The 10,412-nt window shown below is 53.2% G+C and overlaps 1 protein-coding gene across 1 annotated transcript; it reads right to left on the bottom strand.

Annotated features, from left to right (window-relative positions):
• Positions 1–3,893: 3,893 nt before the first annotated feature.
• Positions 3,894–10,005, bottom strand: LOC111148783 (zinc finger DHHC-type containing 22). Its single transcript, XM_022505594.1, has 2 exons — positions 9,353–10,005; positions 3,894–4,159 (listed from the first exon to the last, which is right to left on the bottom strand). The coding sequence occupies exons 1-2, from the start codon at positions 9,876–9,878 to the stop codon at positions 3,894–3,896; spliced, it is 792 nt and encodes a 263-aa protein (XP_022361302.1). The 5' UTR covers positions 9,879–10,005.
• Between the last annotated feature and the right edge of the window lie 407 nt (positions 10,006–10,412).

Genomic DNA, 10,412 nt, shown 5'->3' with positions numbered 1-10,412 from the left:
CCTCTCTGTGCTGTCCCCTATGCTCACCATCCCGTGATCACTCCAAGGTTCCAGGCCTGTTCCCTTTTCCTGGAAAGCCCCCATTGTCCATCTCCACCTGCTTAAGTCTCATCCACCTCTCCAGGCTCTGCAGTTCACATGGAAACTCCCTGGACCCTACAGCTAGGACGGGCTCTCTTCCTCCTCTGGGCTCTCCCAGGAATCTCTCCAGGATGTGAACCCCTGGTGGACAGCATTGTCTCATCTCATGTCTCATCTGTCTTCTAGCCCCACAATGTGCACAGAACAGAAGAGATGTGGAGTGAGCAAATGAGCACAAAATCTAAGCATTCATTTGCTCAATATTTACTGAGCACCTACTATGTGCCTCGCCCCTGCTTGGCATTCAGGATACAATGGTGAAAAGGCAAGAGTGTCTGCCCTGTGGAGTGTAGACAGCCCATGCTCTAGAATGTGCTGAAGATTAGCCACACCTCCATTCATCCCCCACGCCCTCGCCCAGTATACCTGGGGTCTGCCTTCTTCGTTGCTCATTGGCATGTGTACAGGGAATGCAGACCCATATACGATACTGGCCTTGGCTGAAGGTTCTTCACCAGCCCAAGTGGAACTAGCACTTTGTAGTTATGTCATGCTTATCTTTAGGATGTGTCAGATGTCATGCTCATGCACCTGCTCAAGGACCACTCTCTCCCTGCAGGGCCCAACCCCCTCGCAGCTGCCCTGAGGACTGGGTAGCCTGAAGTCTCAGAGAGGTCAGGGAGCCTGGCTGATCCTCAAGGATGGTCAGCTCTGGCTGTGATGGAGAACCAGGTGGCTTCTCCGCTTCATTCTCTCCCCACCTGTTCTCTGACATGGGAAGGGGTGGGAGAGGAAGAAAAGTGGAAGGAAGTGGAGGAAGGTTCTCAAGTTAGACATGCTACCCCTGGTCCCCATGGCTCCACAGATCCCAGCATGTAGACCTGCTACCAGTCCCGGGGTAGTACACATTTACCGACCACACAACACAACCCTGCTCATTCACAAAGGACACTGGCTGATGGGCTGGAGTAGGATCCCGGGGTTCCATGCAAATAACAGGCATGGCCCTTTTCATCACTGGATTCTGAGGTGAGCCAGGGGCTCGAGGGGAGGCATGGGAGCAGCTGGGGCAGGGGGATGGGGTTTACTGGGGGAGTCTGGACAATGGCTATTTACCTACTAGAACAGAAGTATTTGTAATACTTAGCTTAAGTATTTCAACAGCTATTATGACTGCGTAGGTGCATTCTAGCCTTGCCAGCCCTGCTACCAACCACAGCGCCCGTGCGATCACATCAAATCCAAGTTAACACCACATATTTTATTGATGTTCTTCATCAACAATACAGGGCCATGTGTACAAATGCTACTCCAGTCCCACTCCTGGCAACCTCCCCACATCACCACCCACTGACCAGTCTGCCAGGAGTCAAACCCTGCAGGTCTCCCTTTTATTTCCTCTCCCCACATCAAGCCTCACAGTGCTGAGCCTCCAGGAGGCTGGGAATGGCATGGCTAGCTTCCGAGCTTGAGCTCTGGGGTTGGGAGAGAGCCAAGGCCTGGATTGCCCAGGGCCTCTCTTTCTGCCCCTTCCACTCCCACTGCTGAGGTATGAACAAAATTGAGGGTGAAGATGATCCCCAGTGACTTCCAGCCCGCCAACCTGGGCTCCTCTTCAGCCTTCTCTGCAAATATCCTTCCCTTCCAAGGGATCTGCCCGGCTGACAACAAAATGGCAGAAAAACCATTTTTCAAGGGGTGGGAGTCAGTGCAAGGGGCCAGTGACAAGATGCCCCTGATGGCAGAGATCTTGTTTTCTTGTTCATCATTGTTTGTTTGTTTCAAGTTTTTATTTGAATTGCAGTTAGTTAACATACAATGTAATATTAGTTTCAGGAGTAGAATTTAGTGATTCATCACTTACATGTAACACCCAGTGCTCATCACAACAAGTGTGTCTTGTTCATCATCGTATGCCAGTGCCCGGAAGAGACTTGGCACATCGTTGGCACTCAGTAAATATATGTACGAATGAATGAATGAATGAATGAATGAATGAATACAGAAGGGAGTGTCAGCCAGGGGTGCCATTTCTACATTAGCCCTATAGAGGGCGTGAAGGCAGGACCAAGGTAAAGTCCTCCTGAACTCTGCTCAAGAACTCAGGGTGTTGTGTGGCAACGCTTGAGGTCGCTGTGGACACTGTAGGGTGTGGGCTTCAGCCCTGCAGTCTGCATGAATGGCAGACTGGCCTTGGGATTCAGTCAGAAGGGGCACTTGTGCCGTCCAAACTTCCAAATATGTCCCAGAGATTTGACCCTCTGGGTCCCAGAACACACAGCTGTGCCCCCATGCAGAGCCAATTAGATAAGCAGGACTGGTTTCACAACTACACCCCTATATTCTGGTCTCCCCCATTCCTGAGTTTCAACTCTCCCTATCTCACCTCTCAGAGCACAGCATGACCTTCCAGCTCCCTCACCACTGCCCCCACCTGCCCCTGACACTGCTCCATCTCCCTTTCCTCAATGCCAACCTCCCTCAACTAGCATCAGTACCCAGGTCATCCTGTCTCTCCAGAGACTCCCTCCTTGGTAGCTGGGTAGGGTCCTGGAAGTTTGCATTATGATTTTCAGACCCCTCCATGCCAGCTCCCCGCTTCATGAAAGCAAATAATTCACAGGCATCTCTATAGTTCTTGCCTCTGGACCAGCAATCACAAAGAGGATGCTAGAATCTTGGGGGTGGGAAAGGATCTTCCCTCTCCTGACCTGTGCAGAAATTTTTTCCATGGCATGCCTGCCAGATGACTGACCAGTCCCTGCTGGAACACCTCCATGGGGCACTCTACTTCCCCAGGAAGCTGTTCAAACACTGAACAGCTTTAGCTGCTAGAACATCCTTCAGAAATGAACCCATTGGTCCCCTCATTCTCATTCCCCAAATATCCCAGTGCCCAACCTGTGTGTGACCTCTCTCCTCCACTCCCCTAAGCATTCTCTATTTCACAACAAACCTCCTCACCATCTCTCCCCCACCACATGCACACACATACACGCCCCCTTCTGTATGGTTATGCAGTCACATGCTTCTCTCATTTGTCAGTATTTCTCCTTTCCTTCTTCCTTCTTCCTTGCCTCCCCAGCACCTAGCAAAGACCCAGAGGCTGGAGATCAAGGTGGGAAAACCTGGAAGAGTGCCAGGGAAAGGAAGCATCCAGGCAGGTCCCAGACTGGATTGGGGTGGCCAGCTGGGGCAGGCTGGACAGGGGACAGCACCTGGAAATCCCTGGTCATTAGCTGCTGCCTCCCAGAGAAAGGGCCGTGCAGCTTGGGGATAGGACAGTAAGCTACTGAGTTTCCCTTCCACTGCTTACAATTCCACAGAGAGGATAACACGCCCCTCCTTTCCCAACCTCACAAGCAATTGGCAGAGCCAACTTGGCTACCTCTTACACATGGTAATTTTAAACATTTTTGCCAGCCTCTGGGTCCTGGGGAGAATCATACCATGAGCAAGAATCCATTCTCCACCCCCAACGTGGATCTGAGAAGGAAAGTTCTAGCTGATAGCAGTGATGACATGAGACATGAGAGAGTGGATGAACAAGGCAGAGCGGGAGGGCAGGGGCTCCAAGGGGAAGAAGCAAAAGCAGAGGCCTCCTAACAGTTGGCTGGCTCCTAGGAGTGACCATTTTTCCTTCTTGCCACGATCCGTTGGGCAACACAGTTCTCTGTAGGTCACAGACCAGGGGTGGATGCTAGGATCTTGCCAGCTCAAGGTTGTATTGCGTCAAGGGTGGAGACAAGAGTGTCATGGTCTTACGTTCAGGGAGAGTCAAGACACACACAGAGAAATGATGGGAATGCCTGCTACTTGTCACGCTGCTTGGAGCTCTCACCTCCGACATTGAACATGGGGACCAGCAGGCCCAGCAGCCACCTCTTCCCGAAGACCTCCTGTAAGTTCTTGCGCCAGGGCCGGGCCCTCACCGCCACCCCCTTCCGCACCTGGTGACGGGTCTGCCCCCGGAGGATCAACAGCAGCTGATGGCAGCAGAAGCCTGCGCAGGCCAGGCCGATGGCAAACCAGAGGTAGAGCATGAGGATGACGAACATTTCAGAACCGAGGACAGCTCCTGCAGGGGGGGCGGGGAAACACCAAACTCGATTTACACCCAGGCCACGTACTGAAAAGCAATCCATGCAGGCGCTTTCCGCTAGGGAGAGAGGGAGAGTAATGAGACTGAAGCTATATTTTGTAGCAATCTCAGGGCTGCTGCATCGAGGGAGAGCAAGGATGAACTAGTTGACCTAACTTTTTCTTAGTGACAATGGCTCCTGAGGGTAGAGGGGAGACCTGGGGATGTGGGGCAGAAGAAAAGGAAGCTTCCTGGGCAGTGCCTGGATGCTAACATTTCCTTGGAGTCAAAGACCCCGTCTCTCTCTGCCTTCTCTTTGCATCTGGGATCAGGGAGAAGATGTTTCACAGGGGGTGAGGGGGGTGAGCTGGGGATGCTAGAGAGGGAGCTGGCTCCTGGGCAGTTGCCTTGACCGCAATGCCACCTTCCTATGGAGCTGGGAGCACTGGCTGGGAGGACTCCCGAAAGTGACAGCATGATGGAGAACAGGGTCTAGTCATCAAGAAGAATAAATCACAAGCACCAAGGGCAGTGCAAAGCACTGACTTAGAGAATAATTCAGTCATTAGTGTTAACAAGAGGACAGCATAGCCACTAGAGCAGTTGGCTAGAGCTGTCCTGTCAGCCTTAGCCTTGCTAAGGCTGGAAGAGGCCCCCAAGGTCATCAGTCAAGCTTCCTGCCTTGGACAGGAACTCTCAAACCGCTCCAAACTAGCACTCTCTATTATAGGTCTTAAACACCCACTGAGTAAGAGATCTCACATTCTTGTTCAGATCTGGGATGGTCAGTCCATGCTAGCTTGAATCTCCCAGCTCTGTGGTCTTGTACAAGTTTCTTAATCTCTCTGAGTTGTGGTTTGCTCATCTGTAAAATGGGTATAATAATAATGATCCCATAAGATCTCAGTAACCTCGCACGATTCAGGGAAATGGTGTACAAAGTGACTAGCATTGTGGTTCACACTCAGTGCAGTGCTCCCTGCTGAGGGCCATTCACAGATGAGGAGACTAGATCCAAGAAGGGCTCACATTTAACTCTTAAGACCATCAAGTTTCCTCCTTCTTTCCAGGGCTTGGAGTCCCGGATGGGCTGCAGGCTTGAAAGCCATGGTGGAGACACCTAGCTTGACTTGTCCAGCAGCTAAGACAGTGGGTCCAGGAGAGAACTCAAAAACCCTCCTCAGCCCCTCACTCCCGGCAGGGCAAGCCCACCACCACCCTTTCCTTTTTTTTCTTTCTTTCAAGATTTTATTTATGACAGAGAGAGATAGCGAGAGAGGGAACATAAGCACGGGGGAGCAGGAGAGGGAGAAGCAGGTCCCCCACTTAGCAGGGAGCCCAATATGGGGCTCAATCCCAGGATGCTGGGATCATGACCTGAGCCAAAGGCAGACACCTGATGACTGAGCCACCCAGGTGCCCCCCCCACCCACTTCCAATGAGATGAATGTACCCACTCCAGGGACCCCACCTTACAGCCTCCTCAGCCTCTGCAATGTCAACCATATCCTTCTCCAGCATCCCCTGTCTCTGGCCCACGTCTTCCCTGGTCTCCTCAGTCCACAGATTCCAGACCCCTAAGGGCTGGGCTTTTAAAACTTGTCCAGTCTGAGCCCCAGTGGACTCAGCAGCCAGGAGGCCATGGGCCGGATTCAGATTTGCTCATTAGCAGCCTCCTCTCGCCATCCGTTCTGGGAGCTTTGATAGCAGTAGCTCCTCTCGAAGTTGGAGACAAATAATCCCAGCTACCCAGGGGATAGAAAGCTTACTCCAGCCAACATGTGAAGCAGCCCCTCAGCTGGCGTGGAGGCAGCAGAGGGACAGGACTTAGACAGGCTGTTCCATCCCTCTGACCCACTTCTTCCTTGTCAGCACAGGTTAGCTCAGGCAGCCACGTGTAGGATGAAGGATCCTGGGCCCATGGTGCCCTTTGGGCTCCAGGAATGCTGACGGGCACAGATGGCCCTCGAGCTGGGATGTGAGAACATCAGAGCTGTCAAATGCCTGGCCTGCCTTGCAACTCAGCCGCAGGGATAAGCCTGGGCTGACGGAAGCTGTTCTCCATAGGCTTTTTTCTGGCACTAAATCAAGACATGTGGAAAAGACCTCATGGCCTTTTCCTGGCCCCTTGCACCAGCTACAAAAGGCTATTCTGGGGACTTGCTTTCTCTTGAAGTGTTTGAAGTTGCTCAGCCTGGCTGCCTCAGCTCCTCTGAATTATTTAATAATAGTTCTGCTTCTTTTAGAAAATCACAGAATTTTCCTCAAGGGCCTGAACGGTCAAACGGTCCAATCTTTCCACCCCTCCTTCCTACCAAGCATCTATGACACCTTTGACAGATTGTCACCTAGCATATTTAATAGACGTTGAGGGACAAGAAGCTCTCTCCCTCCCAAAGTGGCTCATTCATCAAGCAGCAGCTGCAGAGGCAGCTCCAGATAGGCCGCGCGGTGCCCTGGTCAGCTCCAGGGGCTGGCAGCCCTGAGATTAAGTCTTGGGTTGGAGTCACACCAGTTTTATAGTTTAGAAGTGGTTTAACCTTGCTGAGCCTTGGGTTCCCGGGCCTTTAAAATGAATATGAGACTACTTACCTCTTGGACTTATGGGGATTGAATGAAGTGAAACCTGCATGGTGGGTAGCACATAATAGGCGCTCAGCAAATGTTAGTTCCTTTTCTCCTGGGCTTTCTGGTGGCACCCGCCATACTGGCACACTTAGCCAAATGCCATGACACAGGTCAGACAGTGACGTCTCCATTTCCCAGATGAGATGAATGAGACTCAGAGAGGTGACACAACTTATACCAATCCCCTGAAGCCCAAAGAAAGTACTATTTCCAAAATCAGACTGGCCAGTCTCCCACCTCAGCCTGAGCTGTGGGCGTGCACTCACAGCCTTGCTGTGCTCTGGGGGCAGGCCTGACTCGGGGCAGCACCACAGCCGAGGACAGCTCCATCTATGAACGCACTTTCGCCTTCCTGCTCCCTCCTGTCCACCAGCTCCACCTCCTCCACCCAGCAGAAAAGAGAGAGTGTGTCTGCGAGTGTTTGGATTGAGAATAGGGGGAGAGGAGATAGGAAAGGAGAAGCTGAAGGAGTGAGGTGTGAATGTGGGCAGGGAGTGAGGAGTCAGGTCAGCAGAGGAGGAAGATGGATGGGGTGGGAGAGTTGGTGATTAGAAATCTTGGCCTCCTTTTCTCCGTGGGGATGGGGAGAAGGCAAAAGGGGGTGGGACTCATGCTTCTGCTGCAACAGAGATCTGAGCCCCAAGGTAGGCGCTGACTGGCTCTCTTCTCCCCCCAGATCAAAGCAAGAGCCCCTCTTCCTTTCTATCCTGTCTCCCAAACCTAGCACATATGGACAGGCCTCAAGCCCAGGCTTATCTCAAATCAAGCCATTTCAAGATCCCCCCTTTGGAACCATTCATTTTGATGTGATGAAGCTACTTGGAAAAGAAGTGTAATCAGGCTCTCTGGCTCTCCTTATCCCTCCACCTGCCTGTGCTCACACTCCACCCTCTAGCCCGCCCACCCACCCTCCCCCGGCCTGGTTATTTTGGGCCCAGCAGACTCCTGTGCCCATGCCAGGATCCAGAAGGCCCAGAGCTCTGAATTTTGGGCCGAACTCAGTCCTCAGACCTTAAGGCGCCCCTACAGCTGGGGCCTTCGTGGACCTCTGAGTTCCGCTGTCTGATGGAGCAACAGCTCTATTCCTGTGAAGGACTGGGCTGCAGCCCCAACAAAGACCAAAATGATGGCTTCCCCCAGAGTGGTGCACAACTTTTGTGAATGGCCAGCCCATGCACATCAAGACAATCTTAGGCTCTCAGTGGAAGTACCTGCAAGGTCTTTCTTTGTCCCTAAAAGGTCACTCGATGAAAAAACATGCTGCATTCCTTGTGCTGCTGGGGGCTGTTTCAAGACTTGGGGGGGTGGGGCAGAGGCTGGTGGTCAGGAGTGGTAAGATCCTGGACAATCCATTTAATCCCATCTGAGCCTCAGTGTCTTCATCTGAGAGATGGAAATAACAATCCCACTCGTGCACACGCACACAGGCATGCACACTACCAACTTTAAGAACCAAGTGAGGTGACGTCAAAGGCCAGGGTAGGGATGAAATGGAAGGAAGTGAGGTAGGGATAAATTTCAAGGCCAGGTAAAGTGGTAAGAACTGCCACCAGGAGCCAGATCCCTCTAGGCCAGGAACCAAGGAGCTCTCCCTGTCCCCACTGCGTGCACAGCTGAGTGCCAGTGGGAAGGGCCACATGCCTGGCTCCTGCAAGTGTGAGAGCCTCCCTGGAGGGTCAAATCCAACACCAGTCCCACAGCTCTGTGATGTGAAAATGGATCCGTTAAACAGGGCTGCATCTTCAACCAGGGTGCTCTCTGCTCTGTCTGCAGGCTAGAGAGCAGCCTGGTGGGGACAAACACAGTGGGCAGGACAGAAGGGCTTAGCTTCCTGCTGGGGCTGGCCTGGCACCCTGGTCAGTCTTACTGTGGTTGGTTGGCAAGAACTTTGGAGGACAAAAATCCTTGGGGGAATGTGTGGGCAGGACTGGAGTCCAAGCGGAGGGAGATCATAGCGCGGGTGTACCTCAGAAGCTGCATGGAGGGGTGGTCAGCACCCAGTCCCGCCTGGCACAGAGCAGGGGTATCGTCTAGAGCCTCAGGAAATTCTATGCGCAGATGGTTCCCGGCAAGCAAGGAGGAGATGATGAATGAGGATGGGGAGTGGAGAGGGAGATGGCCAGGAAAAATACAGCATGCCCAGTTAACTTGAATTTCAGAGAGATAGCAGAATTTTTACCTATTTTTTTTATTTTTTAAAAAGATTATTTATTTTAGAGAGAGCACTCTGGATGGGGGCCGGTGGCAGAGGGAGAGGATCATCGAGGCTGTGCGCGGAGCAGGAAGCGGGGCTCGATCTCACCACCCTGAGATCATGACCTGAGCCAAACCAAGAGCCTGCGGCTTAACCTGTGGAGCCACCCAGGTGCCTCGATAACAGAATTTTTAAAATTTAAGTATGCCCCGTGCAATATTTAGGACATACTAAAAAGGTATGCATTGTTTATCTGGCCTTACAATTTAACTGGGCATTCTATATTTTTATTTGCTAAATCTGGCAAACTTGGGATGGGGTGGAAGGTCCTCATTGTAGGGCCCAACCTGCCGGCCAAGGCCACTCACCAGAGAAGAACTGGCTGATGGAGGTGGGAAGGAGAGTGAGGAAGGCCAGGGGGTGGGCGAAGGAGGTGGAAAGGGCCGCGGAGATGTAGGCCACGCCAGCCACCATGGAGTAGAGGCAGGCAAGGGAGGTGTAGAGGCAGAACAGGACGAAGTTGCGCATGTTCCTGCCGCCGATGCAGTTGCCCGTGAAGAAACAGTGATGGTCGTGCCTCAGGGTGACTCTGGCGCACACTCGGCAGAAGTGGGTGCTGGGCGGGGGGCACAGGGCCCTCCTGGCCGAGGGCCCCTGGCAGGCGTCCAGGTCGTCGGGGGAGTTCTGGATGACCAGGACGTAATTGCCCAGGGCATTGGTGGAGAGGAACAGGAAGAGAGCCCCGTGGAGCAGCTCGGGAGGGAAGAGCCGGGCGGTGGCGGGGTCCTGGCGCATGCTGGGCAGGAAAAGGAAGAGCTGCAGCGCGAAGGTCACCAGGGAGATGCACAGGAAGTAGGCGGGGGCCACCACGTTGAGCAGCCTCAGGGCCAGCATCCTCGATTACATTCCTAAGGGGCCCGGGGTGAGAGGAAGACTCACTGCTGTGTCCGACCGGCGTCGTCCACCAGTCCCACCCCACCCAAATCCAAGCTCCCCGTCCCTGTCCCTTAGATCACCCCTCCTCTCTTCCCTAAACCAAGCAGGTGTGAGACCTCGAACAGAAACGGCCTCTGGGGGTCAGGCCCTACTTCCAGGTGCCTGCTCCCTCAGTTTCTGAGAGACCTCGACCTTGAGACTCTGGAGCCCTGGGGTCAAGCCCAAGGAGGGCAAGGGCAGGGCTTACTGGCTGTTTGGAGGGGATGAGGACCCCGGGGCTAGGGCTCCGCCCCTTTATGGCAGTGGAAAGGAGCTCAGGTTTGGGATTTCTCCTCCAGACCCCCTTGGAGGAGAAAGCAAAGAATTTGGGTGGGCCAGAGACAAATGACCTACTGGAAGTCCTGCTTCACCTTCTTTTCTCTGACCCTCCAACCCACCCCCACCCAATCTTGGGCAATACTCAGGGACCACACCCATAACCCAAGGCTCTTT

The sequence above is a fragment of the Enhydra lutris genome, unplaced genomic scaffold, assembly GCF_002288905.1.
Source record: "Enhydra lutris kenyoni isolate GAN:26980312 unplaced genomic scaffold, ASM228890v2 scaffoldscaffold20, whole genome shotgun sequence".
Lineage (NCBI taxonomy): Eukaryota > Metazoa > Chordata > Mammalia > Carnivora > Mustelidae > Enhydra > Enhydra lutris.
The sequence above is the reverse complement of the archived record's forward strand: the minus strand, read 5'-3'. Positions and strand labels throughout refer to the sequence as shown.

Bases quoted from the DNA above. Each gene is read 5' to 3' on its own strand.
- LOC111148783 (XM_022505594.1), bottom strand. From the start codon at position 9,878: ATGCTGGCCCTGAGGCTGCTCAACGTGGTGGCCCCCGCCTACTTCCTG. The intron at 4,160-9,352 runs GTGAGTGGCCTT...CCCCCCCTGCAG, and splicing joins CATCAGCCAGTTCTTCTCTG to GAGCTGTCCTCGGTTCTGAA.